Source organism: Myotis davidii, unplaced genomic scaffold, assembly GCF_000327345.1.
Source record: "Myotis davidii unplaced genomic scaffold, ASM32734v1 scaffold964, whole genome shotgun sequence".
NCBI classification, from domain to species: domain Eukaryota; kingdom Metazoa; phylum Chordata; class Mammalia; order Chiroptera; family Vespertilionidae; genus Myotis; species Myotis davidii.
The window spans coordinates 1,684,343-1,706,565 of record NW_006298351.1 but is presented as its reverse complement, the minus strand read 5'-3'; the positions used below and the strand labels follow the sequence as shown (position 1 = coordinate 1,706,565).

Sequence of the window (22,223 nt, the reverse complement as noted above, 5' to 3'; positions counted from 1 at the left end):
TTTCCAGATACTGAACCAATATCCAGTACAGCAAGTCTGCATAAGAGCTGGACCTACAAAAATATGCCAGCTCAAGGCTGAAATCCATTTTGGAGCACATGCAATGCCCAAACAGATAGAGAATGACAAATGAGAGGGCTGTGAAGCCTCTGAAAGATTGTTAGAACAGCTCTGGTTCTTGGTAAGCCATCTCCTTTCTTGGGGTAGTGTTAGTAGGTTTCAATTCACTGCAACTAAATGATCTCTGACAAAGACTGGAGAGGAGAGTTTAACTTGAACTCTGTAGCAGATTAGTAGGTTAAATAACCAGAGAAATGAGTTCTAAGATAGTCTCACAGCATGGGCCAGCATCCTGGAAAGCTGGCTTCAGTTTCTACTTTGGAGAAGGCCCCTGAAGAATAGACTTTAGTCCTTTTCTTTAATAGATGTATACTGAAGTATTTATGAGTACAATAAAGATGCATGAGATTTTCCTTAAAATATTCCAGAAAAAAAAAAGCACACTAACTGAAACAGAATGGCAGAATGTTGAGAATTGTTAAAGCTGGGTCAATAAAAGGTCATAAGACTGTTCTCTTTTTTGTGATTATTTGAAACTTTCCACAATAAAAATAAAAAAAAATCTGATGAACACCCAACACATACACACACAGAAATAGAAAACATGTACATCTTTTATGTTATTTGTTTCAGGAGTTGAACTGATAGGAGTAAAAATTAAATTCTAGGTTTTTAAATTTCCTTAAACTGTGAGGAAAAAATATTCAAGGCATTGGAGAAAGAGAATTTGGATGAGCATAGTCTTATTTGTCACAAACCTGCATGACTTTTTGGAAGGTTTTTGGAAGCTTTTCCCAAACCAGAGCAACTCTGCCCCTTCACTTCTGGGGTAGGGTAACAGCTGCCACTCCAGTCAGCCAAGCGGCCCCTGACCTCACAGATTTGAAAACTGAGTATTGACCCAGGTACTTTGTTCAGACATTTGTCCTCTTTGAGAGTTAATTATCTGGAAAATCCTGTCCACCTGTTTCTCCTGCAGTTGGTCACATCATTGTGACAACAGCTATAAAAATATTTGGCCAAAGAAAACTTCCACCAATGCAAAAAGGATGCATTTTTAATAACATTCTTTCAGAGACAGGGATTGTAAAAACTGTTTATAGGTAAGAAGTTCTACTGCAGCCCACTCTAGCTAAATTCCTGGATAGATATTTCAGTGGAAAGAGAAGGTACCAACCTGATAACTTTAGTTCATTCTGATGACAAATGTGCTTCTAGGAGAAACACGAGATACTGCTTTTGCCCATGAGTTTTTGAGATATTGCTCTTGCCCATGAGTTTACACTGACATTGCCTAGATCTCTTTGCACCATCATAACACCACTAAGGATATGCACATTAATAATTTTAAAACAATGGGCTCACAAGGGAACAGAGACTCTCTTTCATACTGTCCCACTTAGAATTTCTTTTTTCTAACTAGAAGCCTGGTGCACAGATTCATGCTCTGGTGGAGGACATGGCCTGTGGGGATCGGCCCACTGTGGGAGTGCCACTCATCTCGGTCAGCCGAGCAGCGCTCCCACTGTGGGAGTGCAATGACCACCAGGGGGCAGCTCCTGTGTTGAGCATCTGCCCCCTGGTGGTCAGTGAGCGTCATAGCAACTGGTCGACAGGTCGTTCTGAGTGGTCCACTGTTCGGGTGCTGGGCTTTTATATATATAGATAATTCAAGCTGCTTACTATGTTAGAGCAGACTGTCAAGTTGCTGACTAACAATGTCAACATTTTCAGTGTCCCATGTAAGAATATATTCTATACCAGTGATGGCGAACCTATGGCACACATGTCAGAGGTGACACGCGAACTCATTTTTTGGTTAATTTTTCTTTGTTAAATGGCATTTAAATATATAAAATAAATATCAAAAATATAAGTCTTTGTTTTACTATGGTTGCAAATATCAAAAAATTTCTATATGTGACACGGCACCAGAGTTAAGTTAGGGTTTTTCAAAATGCTGACACGCCGAGCTCAAAAGGTTCGCCATCACTGTTCTATACCAGCAAATCTCTACCTGCAGCTGTTTAAGTTGCTTGCGGAGCTCACTATTTTCTTGGTCCTTTTCTTCTGAGAACTGGGCTTTTCCGAGGGCATCCTTGAGGGCTTGCTTCTCCTTCTCAAGTTCTGCTTGAAGGGCTAGTTGTTCTAACTATTGCCATAAGAAGCAATGATATGAAAACACAAAATAACAATAATTTATGATCTAAAAAGGCAAAAAGAAATTTACATTTATATGCAGTCCCTTGCTAGCTATGGTTTTATAACCACTCAATTTTAGGTTTGTACTTCTAAATTTAAAGATCCAAGGTAATTTTTTTCACATGCCTCCTTAAATATTGATACTTAAAGGAGAGTAAGCATCAAAATCAGCTCAGCCCAGATACACCAAATCAGAATCTCCATGGGAAAAGGGGGTTCACTACCTCCTTTCAAAAGCTCTGTGAGTGATCCAACAATTACTGCTCTACTTCCCCTTACACCAATACTTCTCAAACTGTGGTCCTCAAACACCTGCATCAAAATCCTTGGTGTGCCCCTAGCCGGTTTAGCTCAGTGGATAGAGCGTTGGCCTGTGGACTCCGGGGTCCCGAGTTCCATTCCAGTGAAGGGCATGTACCTTGGCTGCGGGCACATCCCCAGTAGGAAGTGTGCAGGAGGCAGCTGATCGGTTTCTCTCTCATCAGTGTTTCTAATTATCTCTCTCCCTTCCTCTCTGTAAAAAAAATCAATAAAACATATTTAAAAAAAGAAACAAGTATTCAATTTTACATTACATTAAAGGAAGACTGATATGTTAAGGCCACAGACTACTTAGTTTCTAGACAGCTTTATGCTCTTACTTACCTGGCTAAGACTTGTTAATTTTTCCATGTCTTCCTTGAGCTGATTGGCTTCAGCATCACGTATTTTCAGCTGAGCCTCGAGCTCAGCCTCATAGGCACTGAGATCTCCCTGGGTCTGCTGCAGAGATGCATTTACCTCATGCTGCTCTTGGAGGGCGCTTTCTAGCTCTGCAAGCTCCTGGAAGGATTCAGGGTATGTTGAACTACAAAACCATCACTGTGCTGCTTAAGCATCTGCAAATCATTATAAGTAACTTGATCACAGTAAACCAAATGCTGGCCAGCCTGGCACAGAAAGTGTTCATTAGCAATATCATGAAGCCACAGACTGGGCCAGGCTGAAAAGTAAATGTAATCAGAAATGTAATCCGACTAAATGCAATCAGAAAAACCAGTAAGCTACCAACATGTTTCCTAAAGTGTAATATTTTAAATGTACCTGAACAGGTTAAAAAAAAAAAGAGAGAGAGAGAGAGAGAGAGAAAACAATAAAATTTAAAACCTATTTTCTATCAGACACTGGAATAAATGTTTTCACATTCATTATTTCATTTCATCTTCATAATTACTGCGTATGACAAGATATTATTATTTTTGTTGTTTTCTCCCAATCTTCTATCTCCAGTTAGGAGAATGAACACCTGAGTAGATGGCATGAGGCTGTGGAGCTAAAAAAAGACACAGTCGGAATATGAACTGAGATCTCTGACTCCAAAGCCCACACTCTTTATATTAAACCACAGTATGTTCACGTATCAGAACAAAATGGGATGAGCACTCTCAAATATTAAGGATAACAGAGTAACTTAAATGAGTAGCTAACAAGAATACAAGTACATACTGATCAGCATACCTCAGTTCTGAGTCATTTTCTCCCATCTGTATCCCATTTTAATTAAACATTACAGCCTCCATCTACTTATTTGGGATCTTAAAGAATTAGATCAAACTATTTTGGATTAAAGAGGGGGATCCTACAATGAGAACTTCTATAGAAGAGTTTCTCAGTGGGTGGTCCAAAAAGTACATTTGAATCAACTAGATTGCCTATTCGAAATGCAGACTCCATCTATAATCAACAAAGGATTAGTATCCATATATATAAAGAACTCCTATAAATCATTAAGAAAAAGACAAACAATCCAATAGAAAAATGGGCAAAGAATATGAATACGGAATTCAATGAAGAGAACAATGAATGGTAAATAAACAAATGAAAGGTGCTCAACCTCTCCAGTAAACCAGAGGGAAATGAAGTTAAAAGAAGACACTATTTTGCCCTAGCTGGTTTGGCTCATTGGCCTGCGGACTGAAGGGTCCTGGGTTCGATTCTGGTCAAGGGCACATGCCTGGGTTGTGGGCTCGATCCCTAGTAGAGGGCGTGCAGAAGGCAGCCAATCGGTGATTCTCTCTCATCATTGATGTTTCTCTCTCTCTCTGTCTCTCTCTCTCTCTCTCTCTCTCCGTCTCTCCCTCACCCTTCCTCTTTGAAATCAATAAAAATAAAAAAATATATTTAAAAAGACACTATTTTATACAGAGCACAGAAAACATGTTAAACACACTATGAAGAAACAATCAGACAAATCTGTAATGTGGGACACTCTAGGACTACCACCTGGACACACATACCCACACACACAAGCTATAAGAGATATTCTTGGCACAACTGGGAAAATTTGAATATGGTTCAGACAGTGGATGACATTATGGAATTATTGTTAATTTTGCTAGATGTAATAGTGGTATCATAGTGATGTATGGGGGGAAAAGTCCTTATTTTTAAGAGATGTGTACTGAAGGGATGGATGATGTCAAACAATACTACATATTGCTTCAAATGCATACATCTATATATGTAAAAGGTTAACATGTAAAGTGTCCCCTCAGAAGTTCAACCGGAGACCAGGAGTTCGATCACTCCCTATGATGTGCGCTGACCACCAGGGGGAGGCACGGAACGAAGGAAGGACCCAGCCGGCAGCCAGCAGCCAGGGAAGGAAGGCGCTGGCTGGCAGCTGGAAGGCCCCAATCGGTCCTGATCAGGAGCCAGGCCTAGGGACTCTACCCGTGCACAGATTTTGTGCACCAGGCCTCTAGTATGTAATAAGAGAGATGCAGGGGAATAACCATATTCAGGATTTTGTTAGCTATGGAATGGGATACACAGAGAGTTTCAACTATATCTGCAATGTTTTATTTCTTAAGCTGAATTGTGAGTACATGGTGTTAAATACTAAATTTGGTAATTTTATAGGCCTGAAAATTTTCATTGTTAAAATATTCAAATTTCCAGAGCCAGCCCTACTGAGGATGAGGTTTGAGAACCTGGGTTTTCATGCATGATAGTTTGCCAAACAACTAAAAAAGATAAAGTGAAATCTAATAAATGGCAACAAATAAGGTAAAAAAGGCTATAATACTATGTCTTCCTTATCTATAAATTAATGTTAAATTATGAAGTAATGACAAAAAATAAGAAAAATTGTTGTACTAATTTTAGGACTCAAATAATAAAATATGAACATCTAATACCACATTTATAATAGCCACAACTTCATATTACTTAGCTATTTGATAATATCTTCCAAGAACAGAAACTCAGCTAAAATAAGCTTCCATTCTTAGTAAAGGAAAAACAATAATTCCAAGTGTATCACAACTAAAGGAAAAAACAAGACTAAATAGCCACTAAATACTTTTTGCCACTTATAATTGCACTGTTGCTAACTTGTTTAGCTTACTTAATTTGGACATCATCTACTTCTGAGGCAAGGGAAAACAGAAAGAAAAAAACAAATCATACCTTCCTCATATTTTCTGCATCTATGGCAACTATTTCCAGTTGGTCCCTCTCCTGCTCAACCTCAGTCAGCCTCTGCAGCAATGTCTCCTTCTCATCCTGTAGCTTCCTGCACTCACTCTGAGCCTGACTTGCCTGGCCTTTGACAGTCTCCAGGTATTCTTGCAACCCACTGATGACACCTTCTAAATCCTTCTTCAGGGCTTCATTTGCTGCTATCTGGCCTAAGACCAAAAAAAAAGGAGGGGGGGAAAGTAATAGTGTATATAAGAAAATGCTCTCAAGATATATAAATACCGCATTTAGACTCCTTAGTTATTTGTTACCAGCTAAGAATGAAAGTCTAAGCTTTCAATTATTTCCTACTACCTTATTTTTCTTTTCAAGATATGACAGTTTTCCCCATATTATCCCTAGTACAGAAGTATTAAGTAGGTATATAATAAAAATAGTATAGTCAGTGAACATTGCTTATAAAATGCTTAATTCTTGCTGTAAAAAGTTTAAAGTAGTAATTTCCAAATAAAATTAAAAATGTACACAAAACTGAGTTCTTGCTGCTAGATACACAAAACAAAAGTCACTCAACAAACAAGACTAATCCAAGACTGGGAATATAAACATGAAACCTGAAGACAAAAGAAACACACCAAAATAACCCCAACCATACATTAGGTACCTAGTATGTGCCAGGCACTTTATGAACATTATCTCACTTAATTTTCCCAACTAATGACCTAGACCAGCGGTTCTCAACCTGTGGGTCGCGGCCATCAGAAAACACATATAGCATATCATATATTTACATTACGATTCATAACAGTAGCAAAATTATGGTTATGAAGTAGCAACGAAAATAATTGGGGTCACCACAACATGAGGAACTGTATTAAAGGGTCGTGGCATTAGGAAGGTTGAGGACCACTGACCTAGACAGTAATCATATGTCCCAGGTCACACAGCTGATAATAGCAAAACAGAGACTGGGATCTTATGCCAAGCAAAGGCTCTCACCACTATAACCTTTCATTCTCCCCTTCCACAATGGCAATGTCACAATTTAAATGTGCATTGCAAAAGTAGATCCTAAAATTCTTTCTACACTTTCCTTGTAACTAGACACTGAATGCCCTGATGGCAATGGACTCTTTACTCCTGAAAGGATTTTATGCCTTGAGGAAGACAATCACATGCCAGAGTTTATCATGATCATGTAGCTAACTAACTTCTTGCCTACTGACTGCAATGACCTGACTCACTAGGACATCAAAACAAAAATAAATTTTAAAAATCTTTATTATATACTGTGTACTGCATCAATATTTCCCTATCAAATACTAGCACTAAGAGCTGAAGCATATTCAGCTAATATCTGGATTAATGCTTGTCTGAGTGCCATTTGTTTTTAATACCAAAACTAATTTACCTTTAAATCAACTTAAATTCTCACCTTCAGTAAGCTGTTGTTCAAGGTCCTTAATCTCTTCAGTTTCTTTAGCAATTCTAGAAAGTATCTCATCCAAATGGCTTTCAAGTTGTTTGTACTGCTTGTTCATAATGTCAAGCTGTTGTTCTTTACCCCTTTTCTGAGCCTTCATATGGCACTGAATTGAAAAACAAACAAATACAAAAAACTCTTTTAAAAATAATAATCTTTAACATTTCTAAAGGAAGGCTGGAAAAATAAAATGTAATAATTTGCATATGTTGTGTGTCAGACCCTGTGTTTTTTTCACATGAGCTTTCATTTAAACCTCATAATGACTTGATGTTGGAACCACCTCCATTTTAGAGATGAGCAAATTGTGTATAAAAGAGGGTAAGGGCACAATTAGTAGGTAATGCTCAGAGTTCATTGAACTGCATTAAAATATGTCTCCAAGAAGTTAATTGATTACCTATACATCTAGAAGAAGAATATATTCCAAATGTTAACAAGGATTATATCTGGGTGGAAAGATTACAAGAGGCTTTTTTCTTTTTTTTATGAGTTTTGTATTTTTATAATAAACAAGTGATACCTATTTAATAAAAAAAAACATGTACTTTTAAAAAAGATTTTTTACAGAATTGGGACATGAAATGAAAACTTACATGAAATTCAAGTTTATTTTCAGTTCCTTACACAACAACACATTTTGTTTTTAGGTTCCATAAACCGGGAGCTCAGAGGGACCTCAAAGATCGTATAGACACAGTGATTCTCAAGATGGAGGACCAGCCCTCTAGAGGCAAACTCCTCAACTAACTACATATTCACTTGGTGGAAAACAGAGCTTTCCCACCCATACACCATCGCACACTCTGACAGGAGTCCATTTAAGGAGCTACTGGTAACTGAAAAGATTGGATTGTATTTCTCAGGTGTGCTGGGGGACGGGGAGGGGGAAATATGACAACTAGGGAGTAGTCTAACTCTTCCTTTTACACATGAGAAAACTACGTCTGGGCTTCATCAAATGACTTGCCCAGGTTATTTGGAGACTGTTCATATGGAAACAAAATAATTCCCCAGAGAATCTTTGCCCTCTATCACCTCACAGGCTCTAACCCCCTTCCCCATCAGAGGAATAGAACAATAAATCAAGTTATCAAGAGGAAGAACTACATTACAGTCTAAACAACAAACTCCAAGATTCAATTGATTATAAATGAGCATTTTTCAAGTTTAGAAGTCCGTTGTCTCCAAAGACAAGAACAAATGAATGGCAGCTTGATCAGAAGGTTTTAAATGTACTACTGGTAAAACATGATGGGATTTTCAAAACTCTTCTTTTCCATACATTCCCAAAATATCCATCCGAAATCTTTCTGAAAAGGTAACTGCAGGTACAGCTTAAATTCTAAGTAAATTTAGGATTTTTATGGCTCAAGAAAGAAAAAAAAAAAAAAACTCCTGCATTCATACCTCTATCAATAAATCTTTAAAATTCACCATTAAAAATTTAACTGAAATCTTTTTACACGCAGGACAAAACGTTGGTTCAACATGCCCATGATTTGCATTACACATGGGAGCAAAAGCAGATACCACGGATTTTCGATACGATGGAGCTCACAAAAGAATTATTGTAAAAACAGGAACTTACATATGACTCCACCTCTTTTTAAGCCCTTTGTAGAGAGAAAATGCTCCTACCTTAACTTAGAATTAGTCCTGTTAAAACTGAGCCGTTGAGAACAAGGAAATTGTGGGCGGAACGCTTTCTAATGTCTTCAAATTTTACGTGCACTTCCCTCTCTGACAGCCACATTTTTGTAAGCGCCTCCAAGCCTCTGTAACTTCCCAACTCTTCAAACCACATTCCGGGCCGAGAGTGAGTGGCAGCCCAGCTGGTCCAATCACCAGCAGCCTCCATCGGTCCCACAACACAGGAAGCTCCTGAGGGCCAATCACGCACACTCTTTGCAAAAGATTACTACAGGCTAAATCTTCAGAGTATAGTTACCGTTTGCTTCCACAGGGCATGGCCATATAGGGAAGAGCTATATAAATCCTCCTCTTTATTTGCTCCTGTGATTGATATATGTGCTACTAGCTATGACCATTTTTTATAACCAAAATGGGATTTGATTTTTAATGTCTTTTTCTTTTGAAACCTGGTTAAATATTTATGTTTGTTGAAAACTTGACAGGCTCAGTTAAAAATAATTAATCTCTTTAGACCTTTAATTCCTTTGTGGGAAGAGGTTCATTGTAACAAAATAAGCACCAGCTCTACCTCTTCCTAAAAGGGTGAGTGTGGGAAATCATTTAATTTTTCTAAATCACATTCTCATCTTCTGCAAATGGAAAAAGAAACGTCACCTGTTATAGGAATGCTATGATGAAGTTCCTCACCAGTATATGCAAAAACCAGTATTGTTGGCATTTAATATATTTGCTTCCCATCATATCTCAGAATCATATACTGTTTTCTAATCTCTCAAGCTTTTACTTTTAAAATATATTTGTTATTCAGAAAGATACCTCATCTAATTAGATAAAAATTAACTGAATAAAAGTCTATCTACATCTGTAAAAAACATGCAGGGATCCCACTCTTGATTCTATTCCTTTTGCTAAAATGTTCATACGTGTAGCCTAAAATGGGGTGCCTAACACTAGCCAATAAGGCGACTTTGTGCTAATTAGAAAAAGTTGCTCTCTCTGGTGAACAAATTAAAAAGAGACATCCTCTGGTGTTCAGACTAAAGCTGTAATCTTAAGAACTAACCTTTAGTAGTTTAAACAATACCAAAAAAACCCCTTAAATCTGGTTTCTATGTTTCATCCCCACTAACACAAATTGATTTTGGCTACCTTCAAAACTTGGATGCCATTCTTACTTCTCATTTAACTCCTTTCAATATGTAACTCTTTACATAAATACAGTGAGCATTAGACTCCCTGTCTGTCAGGAACATCTCAGTCATTTATTGAAAGCGAACATACAATCTAGGTTCTAATTAGATTCATAGATCACAGAACTGAAGAGGCAACAAAGGGGCCTGAGGTAGTACCTATAAGCAGATTCCTTCCCACTTTCCTTGATGCAAGCATGCATAAACATAGGGCTGGCCCCTGGGGATACAGTTCCAATCCTCAGGGGCCTCACATGGGGTGGTAAGACTTCTGAACAAATAAATGTAATAAAATAATATATTACTGACCATATTACACACATTACTCAAAACCTTTAGCATTTCATATACCGAAAATTATTTAAAATAATCAAGACTTTTGGTTTCAATTTTAATACTAAGTCTTAGGCTTTTGTTAGAAAAGACCTAAATCTATGGTGATAAGGTCACCTTTTGTCAAAATTAGCTGGTCTGCAAAAAATATCTATGATATTGTACAAAAATATTTAAAGGAATAATAAAAAGTTGTCAAATACTTAACGCAATTATAGTGCATTGTCCTTGCCATTAAATTCTATGATTTCTCTTGATCCAGAGACCTTAACGTTGTTTTTTTTGGTATGTTTTTTTAAATATATTTTATTGAATTTTTACAGAGATGAAGGGAGAGGGATAGAGAGTTAGAAACATCGATGAGAGAAATCGATCAGCTGCCTCCTGCATGCCCCCCAGTAGGGATGTGTCCGCAACCAAAGTACATGCCCTTGACCGGAATCGAACCTGGGACCCTTCAGTCCGCAGGCCGACGCTCTATCCACTGAGCCAAACCGGTTCGGCACTTAACGTTTTTTAAAAGCACCCTTTATTCAAAGTATATCATTAAAACATGCAAAAAATATTTTCACTTCTATTGTATAAATATTGGCTAAAATATAAGCCATTAGTAAGACTTCTCAGGGTAGAGACAGAAAGAGACAAGAACCTAACTCCATCATCCAGCCACCTGACCACCTCTGGCCACATTTTAGGAATACATACTCTAAGAAATGTTTCCTTTTTAAGGACAAAACAAAATAATATTAGACAATAAATAGCTTTAGTGGAATATTTACATAAAAAATTAAAGAAGAGGTAGAAAAAGGACTCTTAGCCCACTTCCGTTCTTCTATCTCACCACCTATCTTTTAAGAAAGAAAAACAATAAGGCAAAGAGAGAGAAAGGATGAGAGGTTTAGAGAGCACCTTGGAGCAGGTTTCTCTTGACTTGAAATATAATGAAATTCAACCACTTAAAAAAAGGTAAATATACCAATGCAACCCTCACTCTACTAAAAGCTACCATCTTCAAACCCTAGGTTGTTGTGTTTTAAACACACATACATATTTTTATATATAAGTATGTGTATATATACACATACATACACATATGTATATATACAACACATATATTATATATACACATATATAAATATATAGATTACTCAAATTTGTACATCAAGCTAAAAAAAGAATTTCAGAAAAGATTCTGTGGCTAAAAATGATGAGACATAATATGTAGATAAAATTTTATTCTAGTCCCCATAGAATAAGCCAAAATCTCTTATTTACTTACATGTTTCGGATCTTCAAAATCCAAGCTATCTATGGCTATATGAAGGTCTTTGATCTCCTTCTGCTTTTTAGCAATTTCTTGCCTTTGCTTCTCCAACTGCATTTCTAGATCCAGAGCTTCTTGGCGTAATTTATTTAGAAGTTGTATCCTACCACTCAACTGCTTGAAAAGAAGGTCTTTCTCTGCTTCTGAAACCTAATCCCCCACACCATAACACACAATTAACAGAGGATAGCAACACTGATTTACAAATTTAAAGAAAACAACTTTTACAATTTAAAGGCATTCTATGCTCTATCAGTTCTTTAAACAACAGTAAAATGTAGGAGTTATCTAGGCAAATGCCTAGATCTTACACTTTTATGCTCCGTATATATAGAAAATCTTATTTTATAAAAGTTTATGAAAACTAATGAAGTTTTATAAAATAAGTAGGTAAAAATGAAGTTGTCACTCTAGTATAAGCAACTTGTAAAGTATTAATAACTATATTAATAGTAGCTGACTTTATACAGTACTTACATTGTACTTACCCTTGTTATTAGCATGTGAAGCAAATTAATAGTTTCATGAAAAATTTAGATTTATACTCATTTAAAATAACTACTTTTACCAAGCACATTTTGTTTAAAAATTATGTCCATTATTTACATCTATCAATCTAGCTATATAAAACTTTAGCCAGTACTATTATAAAACATTCTTATTCATTAAAATCATTCTTGTTAGCTCCTTACACAGCATCTCCCACTTTCTTTTTTGTTTTTAATACTCATTGGAGGATATTTTTCCATTGATTTTTAGGAAAGCGAAAGAAGGCAGGGGGAGGGAGAGAGGAAGGGAGAAAGAAAGAAACATGGACGTGAGAGAGACACGTCAATTGGGAGGCAACCCAGAGAGAGAGAGAGAGAGAGAGAGAGAGAGAAACATTGATGTGAGAGACACATCAATTGGTTGCCTCCCACACATACCCTGACTGGGGCCAGGGATTTAACCTGCAACCCAGGTATGTGCTCTTGACCAGAAATTGAACTGGAGACCATTTGGCATACAGTGGGGAGGAGTGAAGCTCCAACCACTGAGCTGCGCTGGTCAGGGCCATCTCCCACTTTCAATCCTTCTTTAAGATCTATCAGTTCTACAGCCAAATTTTACCTAGAAGCAGTCTGCTTTCTCTCCATGCTCACCATCTCCTTCCTAGTCCAAGCCATTATCAACTTTTGCCTATATAAATAGCCTAACAGTTGCGCACAACTCCATTCTTTCCACCTCTCACTTCACTCTTGCAGTAGCCAGAATGCTCTTATAAAAATACAAATAGGATCAGTCACTCTACTACCTAAAGTCCTTCAAAAGTTTCCCATTACAATCAGAACAAAATTCAAACCCCTTAAAATGGCCTATGAAGCCTGGCATGGTCTTTAACCTCATCTTCCACTATACTCTCTCTCACTCTGTAGAGCAAGCATGTCAAACTCATTTACGAGACATGCAGCCTGCCGGCCATGAGCTTGACATGCTTGTTGTAGAGGAATCTTTAGTGTGAAGGTCTTTGCACACACTGCCACCTCTGCCTGAAATACCTGTCTCCTAACTCTGCCTTGCAGGCTCTCTCTCATCCTTTGGATCTCAGCCTAAATATCACCTCTTCAGAGAGGCCTTTGTGGGTCCCCACAATTTAAATTATATCCTTTTTATTGTCTCTTCTAATTTTCTATTTTTTTCCTACACTTATATTGTTTAACTATACATTTCTTTTTTACTTTTTTTCACTTGCTTATTACCTATTTCTTTTCCATGAGGAAGGGACACATATCTGTTTTGTTCATTTACTCAGGGCCCATTCAGCAACTGCTATACAGTAAGTTTCTAATAAACTTGAATCAATTTGGACTTTACATTCTTGTTTTATCTATTATAGTAATGAATGCAATTACCATCAAAATTTTGAAATACTGATTTTTAAAAGCTGCAAATGCCTAAAACCTTTTATACTTAAAAACTAAAATGTCAAATACTTCCTTTTTTGAATTTTCTCCCTATGCAATTACACCATGAGTTTGAACTGCTTACTTCTTCATGACACATTTTGTAATTTCTGAGAGTGTATCACTTCCATCTTTTTGTACCCCATATTTTATATAATTTACATTTCTGCTGTTTGCTTGATAATGGTCATATTGTAGTAGAAATGTCTTCTGGCTCTTATTCTAGATCCCAGGATCTTAAAGGTAAGGAGTGCTTAATTAAATTAGGAGATATATCAGGAAGCAACTTTCCTGGTAATATAGGTGCTTTTATAGTAAGAGTAGACCAAATACATCTTTTTCCATAAATCATAATTTATTTCTACAACTTTATAAAATGCTAACAGAATGTCATCATGACTGAAAGAAAAATGTAATTGGAAATGCTAATATCATATCTGACTCTGAAATCTGTTATTCCACAATTAATTAGGCAGCACTAATTTAAGAACTGTTTTACAGGATTATGAAGGTATACAATACAGTTCATTTTTTACGTTTTCTCTTAGCATTGCTGCTTTGCTTTTACATACTTTTTTAAGCTGTATAGCTTCTTCCAATTGTTTAAATTCTTCAGTAGCTCTTAAAATTTGTTGTTCTGCCTTTTCTATTTCATCATGCAGTTCCAACAGTCGAGTTTGTGCTGCAAATTTAAAACCATGCACACAGACACACACAAGAAAAATCTTAAATTTTCAAAGTTCTACCAGATTTTTAAAATTCACAATAACCTCCTTCCCCCAGTTAAAATTATAGATTATATTAAATTATATATCATAGGAAAAAAAGAAGTAATTTCCTATGATGGTTTTCCTCACCATTAATCTTTGGAATCGTTTTATGATATGCTATATAACTATAATTGATCCTTTAATTTGTAAAATTCTTAACATAAAAGGGGCTTTATTGGATAATTCAAACATGAAAGAACTCTTGAGAGAATAGGATTTTATTGGTAAATATGCACTTACACATCTAAGTTATAATTAGGCTCGTTATTGTTAAAAACCTGTGTTAGAGCAACTCAATATCACTAAATTCACTACTGAAGAGTCTTACTCAGCTAAAGTGATCTTAAATCAATTAATTACCTTCGACCTCACATTTCCAACTTCTTTCCCTCCCTCTCTCCCTGACTCTTATAAAACGATGAGCCCCTTAAAGCTAGTCTGCACAAATGTTTGATTTACTTTTGCTTTCCCTCTGGAGCCTGGCATATAGTATATACCTAGACATGGACTACTCAGTCTCTTTACTTCCCTCTCCAAGTCAACCTCTATTGGCCTTCCATATTTTCCAATAGCTACCACCAAGGGAAGATGATCTGATTGGTGAAAGCCCCATAATGGGCCATGGTTACTAGTGGGATGCATGAACTCAGGTCTGCTTTCTCCTTCTTTCATATCCATGCAGCTGAATGGGTAAGTGGACTCAAAGTTTGTCATTGTCAAGGTCTCTGAGTGCCCTGTTGGATTAATTACTTCTTTGTGACTTGCCAGGAGGTGGTAAGATCCCTTGAATTAGATGTTTGGGGGGGGGAGGGGGGCGATGGTGGGAGAGAAGTTTGAGGAGGTGGAATGTGGGACAGGTTGGGAAGAGTCAAAGGCCAGCCTCAGGCTCAAGCCTAAGGAGACTGCACTGATCCAGCTTATCCAAAGCACTGCTTTAGGTTTTGGCTACATTCATAGTAAAAGTGGTACTTCACTTGCTTCAAGTATTAGTAATCAGGCTTTTGAATGTATAGCTCCAATAGTGAGAAGGATCTGTTGGCAGGAACAGATTTAAGCATTCTTGTACTCCTGGATATATTGCCATCAAATTACTCTCAAAAACCTCATTTTCTACCATAATAGAAATTTTTTAAAAATCTGCTCAATAAATCACTACTTTTGTTTTAAACTTTGGATGTAAACAACAATTTAATAAATGCCTTCAGCATGTTAAGTAAAAGAATATACGAGTAAAACACAATTTGCCTACACATTCAACATTTTTATATTTTTAAAGAATTTAAAATAACTTTTTAAAACCTGCACTTATTTTTCTTTCTTTGTCTTCCAGCTGTATGTCTAGTGGCATATGGTCTCTCAAGTTCTTCTGCTCATTTATAGGTTGTCCGCTTTCATCGGGCTCCATCTTCTTGATCTTTATTGGCTGGGCTTTATCAATAATGTAACTTTCTCTGGTAAACATATTTCTCTTGTATCTGGATTTGCCAATATAAGGGCTTTCGTCTGGGGCTTTATCAATTTCAACATACTAAAAGCAAAATAAATGAACAGATATACAGTTTAATAAGTAACTTATAAGCAGTCAAGTGACATTATTCATTTTATTAGTGTAACATATCATGGAACTGCCTAAATTATAATCCTACATGCCTAGAAGTTAAAATATATATCATTATTCTATTCTTTTTTTAAAATATTTTTTATTGATTTCAGAGAGGGAGGGAGAGGGAGACAGATATAGAAACATCACTGATGAAAGATCATTGATTGGCTGCCCCCTATTGTAGATAGAGCCTGTAACCCAGGCATGTGCCATGACAGGGTATCGAACCTTGACCTCCTGGTTCATAGGTCAACACTCAACCACTGAGCCGTGCCAGCCAGGCCATTCTTTTATTCTTAACCAAAAAAGAACTAGAGCAAAAACTGGTCTCCAAGGATATCTCCTCCTATTTCTGAAAAGTAAGCTTGGATTGATAAAAAAACTGCCTACAATTATGTGATTTTCAGCAGTGCTCTTTCAAATCAGAAATCTAGGTATTTTATCTTGGTTTCTTGGCTGATATATAAGTAAAATCTCAGTTTAATAAATTTTAATAATTGCATTTTTAACTAAATAATGAGATGTTGGTTGGAATCACTGTGTCTCAGAAGTTAAGCCGCCTTTTTCTTTTGCAATAACATTTATGGCATTTGTATAAATAACAGTTGACTAATACTGGACCAGTGATTATGGAACAATGTATAGTGATGACTATTCTATGATTGTCCAGCAGGCAGTACACTTTTTCTGGAAGTTTAGGTTTAAGGGAGATGATCAGCCACACTCTTGAGTGAGGTAATTGAGGGTTGGAAAGCTGCTTTGGGCTATGAATACAACTATAGGTAAAGATCCTTCTGGGCTTTTTACCTCTTTTGGATACTGCTCTACTTACTGAGCCAAATAATTCTCAGATTCAACCAAAATATGCTCTGCTGATGCCTTCATAATAAGAAAATAGAGCGATTATTGATAAACTCCCTTGAAAGTCTCTGCCACCTGCCCTCCTCTGTCCCACTATATGCTGGCTTTAACTTTGGATTACTAAAAGATTAAAACAACTCACCTCTGATGGATAATAATTTAGTGGCTCAAATTTGGCATCAATTTTATAAAAAGCCAATTCCTGTTCCAGCTCATACTGTTTCTGACATGCTCGCGTTAGTTCCATGGTCTTCTGTTTTAGCTATTGGCCCAATTTGATATGAGACAACATATAGCGTCAGTAAGTTAGTATAAAGATATAAAGGTACAATGGTTCTAATCATAATTAGTATATTGTTTTAAACCCCACAGCAAATAGCACAACATTCAGAGTATCTTATCATAATTCTAAAGTATTATAAATAATGAAATACAAAAGTATCACTTAATAAGAGATCACATAAAAGACCTTTGAAGTTTATATACTATTACAGGATACAATGAATAAAGATTTTAAAAATCATTTTAATTTGCTTTATCCAAACATGAAAATACCTCTGCATCAATAATTTTTAAGTAACTAGTCTACTAAGTACTTGCTTCCTGATTTCCCAATAATTAGCACTAATTTAACTCACTCTATGATTTGAATGATAGCTTCAAATCATGCAAGGAAATGTTGCTTAACATCAATTATAAAGGAATCAGGAGGAGGAATAAGAAGGATGAAAATAAGAGTTTGGTTTTAAGTGCTGTACTGTTATTGCTGTAGTATTTTTGCTAGTGGCATTTCAGTTTTAAGTATTCAGAATATTATTCTTTGTAACAGAGGGTAAGGAATGTGAATTAAGAGCAACCAGATCCAAATATGTCACATTAAATTTTTAATAAAGTAATTCTGCTATAAATACAACTTTTTAGTTATTCTTAGAAATTTTTGGAGCTAGAATTTAAAAAATGATCCAACCTAATTCTCTGAATTTGTAAATTAAAAAGTTGGGTCCCAGATTGGTGAATTGGCTTGTCAAAGTCACATATTAGATTAGTGGCAGAAGCTAAATAGTTTATTAACTATCAGTCCAGTCCCCTTGCTATTATACCAATCCTTTGAGTTCATTTCAAAGGTCCACTAAGTGATGTTCACATTTTTTTTTGGGGGGGGGGGGGGGGCGGGGTGTGCAGAGAGACACATTAGAGAGAGAAACGTCAATGTGAGAGCAGAACCTCACACCCCCTACCAGGGCCTTTTTTTTTGGGGGGGGGGGGGCGGCAGGGTTTGATAGTAGATACCAGACCAAAAAACATGCAGAAAAACTCTATTAATATAAAACTGCAAGCTCAAGAGAATGAAAAACAAACAAACATAAACATTTTACAAGGCCCAGGGAATCAAAGTCGTGCATGATTTAGCTTACAGTCACCTCCTGATTATCCATCAAAGGAAAGTAATGCTAAGCTGGATAAGAGGTAATCTTGATCGAGTGTCTCTGTGTGCCAGACATTGTGCTAAGCTTAATGTCTGTGCTTTCTCACTGAATCTTCACAAGTACCTTAAGGGATGATAAAAGCCACACAGAGAGGTTAAGTATCTTGCCCAGTTGCACAGCGTGTTGTGGAAGAGGCAGAGTTCAATTCTAAGTCTCCTGGTTTCAAACCTAACACTGTCTATTTACTATACTGTCTCCGATGTCCTGCTGCAGGGTTTCTAGCACATTACCCACACTGATGCTCTTTCAGTGAATGCTCATAAGTCCCCAAGTTTCAAGAAAGTAACTCACAATCAATAGTATCAACTAATCTTGGGCTTCTGTCCTAAAGATCACTGGCAATAGGGCCAAACAAAGGCAAATATGACTGGAACCATGGAGAATGCATGGACTGGTCTCTGCAGGCAAATAATAATAAATACTCTATGCATCTTAAAGCACCTTTGTGTCTTTTATAGCATTAGGTTTAGCATACAGTAAACATTCACAAAATGCCCATTGAGGAAATGCATAAACGAGAGCAAATTAGGAGTCAAAGGACCTGGCAAGTAGGCTAGTTATAGCATTAGCTGTGGATAATCAAGAGCTGACTGAAGCTAACATTTTTACCAACAGGAGAAATAATACAAATTCTTTCCCCCGACATTCAAAGTGACTCTCCTACACATACATCCATTAAAAAAAATACATACACAAGCACATTTCTTGGACAGGCAAGCCAGTTTCAAAACTTAAAATGTACACAAGCATATTAATATAAGTTATCATGCAAACCATGAAAAACATAGTGTACAATTCAGTCCTGAAGGAGCTACCTTTAAGGAAGAATAAAGAATCAGCAGAAAAGTGTCTGCAAGAAACCAGACAAAGGCTAAAAGGAGAAAGAAGCAAATAGAAACCATCACCTGGAGAAATCTAGAGAGTGAGGCTGTAATAATGTAAGTTGCTCTTACTGACAACTTACCTAAAAAAGATAGTTATTAGCACTTGCGTTGTTCTTAGATGTACATATTTTATTATCATTCTACGAGTTACAGATTTACCACCTTTCATTACTTAGCTGTATTCATTTCAAATTATTTTTACATTCATCACCTCATTAAGTCCTCACAACTCTGAGAGACTGGCAGGACACGTAAGTCACCCTCATTTTAAAAATGAGGAAACTAAAGAACAGGAGTTAAGTAACTTTCGAAAAGACAAAGAGCAGTATTAATGGTAAAGATAATCAAAGTTAATATTTGTTGGTGGCAGGAGAGGGGGACTACTATAGTTAAAGGGCCACCAGAAGTTTTACTTTAATGTTACTACATTTCTTTTTAGGTTGACCTATTACATGAAGAATTACTTTATGAAACTAGAAAACATTATAAAACTGTACATGATACTAGCACCAGATATTCTACATCAGAGAATGGAAAATGTTCAAATGCAGGCTCAAATAAAACCCAGAAAAAATAAAATAGAACAGTCCTATGGAATAATAAAAGAATAAGCAAATCAATATAAAAGTGAAAAAACTTAAAGAATACAAAATAGCTAATAAATACATATTTAACACTGAATTCTCCAACAACTAAGGAAATGTGAAATTAAAGCAAGAAGATTTCATTTTTTTCTTCTTTTCAAGTTCAAAATAATGTAGTGATTTAGACGAAGGAATTACCAATATGAATGCATAAAATTTATAAGTATTAACACATATATGTAAAGATTTTCTATGCAGTGTTATTTCTAATAATAATAAAATGGAAACTAAATATTCATCAATAATAGCAGGATACATAAATTAAGGAGGATCCATATAATGGAACACAATACAGACTTTGAAAAGAATAAGAAAGATTTATGGGTATTGTACATTATGTGTATGTGCCCAGGTATGTGTGTATTATTTTTAAACTTGGAGAGCTGTCCATGATATACTGTTTTGTAAAAAATAAGGTGCAGAATTAATATATAGTAAGATTTTTTAACTCATAAAAATAATCAAAGGTATATATATTTAATTATATATATATTGTGTAATTACATGTATATTGTACAAGCATAGAAAACAAAAAAAGATATACATTAACATCCAGGCAATGGGGTAGAAGGAAAATGAGATCTTCACTTTCTACTGTATACATTTATGTTGGCAGAATTTGTTAGAATAAACATATTAACTTTGTATACAAATGTATTTTTAAATGGTTAATAACAAAAATAACATGACAGGAAGAAGAGCACAGTCTATTTTCTAAAATAGTTACAGAAAAACAAAACAGCAGAAACCATTGAAAATTTACAAAACATTTATTCATAGCACAAACATATCAACAACATATAAACAAATATAAGAGAAAACTAGACAACTATAATAAACCATAATTTGGAGGTAGCGCAAAGTCATAAAATACATTTTGCCAAGGTTTTCAATGGGCCGACTAATAGGCACCAGGGAGTCAGCATATAGAAATTATAAGATTTTTTTATCTTAATAAAAGATTAATATCCTGTATTACAAAAAAGATTGATAACTCTGGAAAAATGTTTAAATGCTCACAAATGTCAAGTGATACCACAGGAAGTGCTGGGGTTTTTGTGTGGTTTTCTTTTTTATTTTAAATAGAAATGTTAAGTGATGGCATAAAGAGTTTACTACTAAAATAAAAGTAATTGTCACATAAGTTTCCAATGATTAAAATGTTCAACACAATCTACTTTATTATGGAATGGAGAGCAACAGATGCATTTATAATGTAAAACCATTGATAATCACCAAATTGTTATCATCATATATAATATGCCTTCAGAATACAGCTAACATATTTGAAAACTTACTTTCAAATAAGAGGCATTTGAAGGAACCCACATATGCTCTGAATATTTGACTAATAGAGCTGGGGAAGCTGCCCTTGCATCATGTCCCCTGGTGTAAGCAACCTTTTTTCTCAGGCAAAGAAGAGCTCAAGGAGGCAGTTAAGTATTTGGATTTCATAAAGCTATTTCCCTTGCTACAGAGAGGAGGGAACACTATTTTTCTTATTAAAAATGTAAGTGCTTAAGCAGAATTTTTGTCTACAATTAAGTCAGAATGCCAATCTTAAAAGGGAAATGCAAAAAAAAAGATATTTGTATCTAAGATTTCGTAGATATATAAGAAGTATAATTCTCTAAGTTCAGAAAACTTAGATCTATGCATAGATCAAAAAAAGAACAGTCAAAAGAAAAAAAAGAAAGTACCAATCTATCTTTTCCTTCAAGGACAAGTAGCAGCCTAATAATTTTACAGAGTCTGATTCTCTGAGTTAAAAAAGCCTTTTAAGATCATTAGTCCATCTCTCTAACATTTGTATCTTTTCCCCAAACCCTGAGCATATGCATGTTTCAGTGACAGCAAATACATTCCAGAGTTACCACATTTATCTCAGGACAGCGATTAGCAATTTCTTCTTTATTACTAAATAAAAAAATTGTTTTCATGTATTTTCTATTCGCTACTTCTTAATTTTACCTTAGTCAACAAGTCTAAGTCCCTCGTTCTTGAAATGGTCCTTTAACTATCTGAAGGCAATCATCATAGCTCGCTGGGTCGCCTCTTTTCCAACCGGGACACTTCTGGTTGCTTTGGCCATTCCTCATAGGACGTGGTCTCACGACCTTTAAAGCCTCTAGGTCAGGTACCTTCTGATCATACACTATCTATTCTGTTTAAATCCCTTTTAAAATGTATTTTCTTTCTATTTCAATCATAAAGCCAAATTTTATAAAACTTAAGCATTACAGATATGCATAAATGGCAATTAGAAAGTCTATAATTTCACTCCTCAGAAATAAATACTGTCAAAAATTCTACCATTTTTC

The 22,223-nt window shown here is 35.8% G+C and overlaps 1 protein-coding gene across 2 annotated transcripts in view; it reads right to left on the bottom strand.

Annotated features, from left to right (window-relative positions):
- Positions 1–22,223, bottom strand: part of CNTRL (centriolin) — a 75,759-nt gene that overhangs the window by 40,234 nt on the left and 13,302 nt on the right. Inside the window, exons 2-10 of one of the 2 annotated variants that reach the window (XM_015570642.1) lie at positions 19,190–19,245; positions 17,030–17,149; positions 15,723–15,951; positions 14,226–14,335; positions 11,666–11,860; positions 7,160–7,313; positions 5,713–5,933; positions 2,908–3,084; positions 2,078–2,212 (exon numbers count right to left, since the gene is read on the bottom strand). In XM_015570642.1, coding sequence (XP_015426128.1) covers positions 2,078–2,212; positions 2,908–3,084; positions 5,713–5,933; positions 7,160–7,313; positions 11,666–11,860; positions 14,226–14,335; positions 15,723–15,951; positions 17,030–17,134 — 1,326 coding nt within the window. In that variant the 5' untranslated portion in view covers positions 17,135–17,149; positions 19,190–19,245. The remainder of the gene's footprint in view (positions 1–2,077; positions 2,213–2,907; positions 3,085–5,712; positions 5,934–7,159; positions 7,314–11,665; positions 11,861–14,225; positions 14,336–15,722; positions 15,952–17,029; positions 17,150–19,189; positions 19,246–22,223) is intronic. The other variant, XM_006773994.2, reaches the window with a different exon arrangement.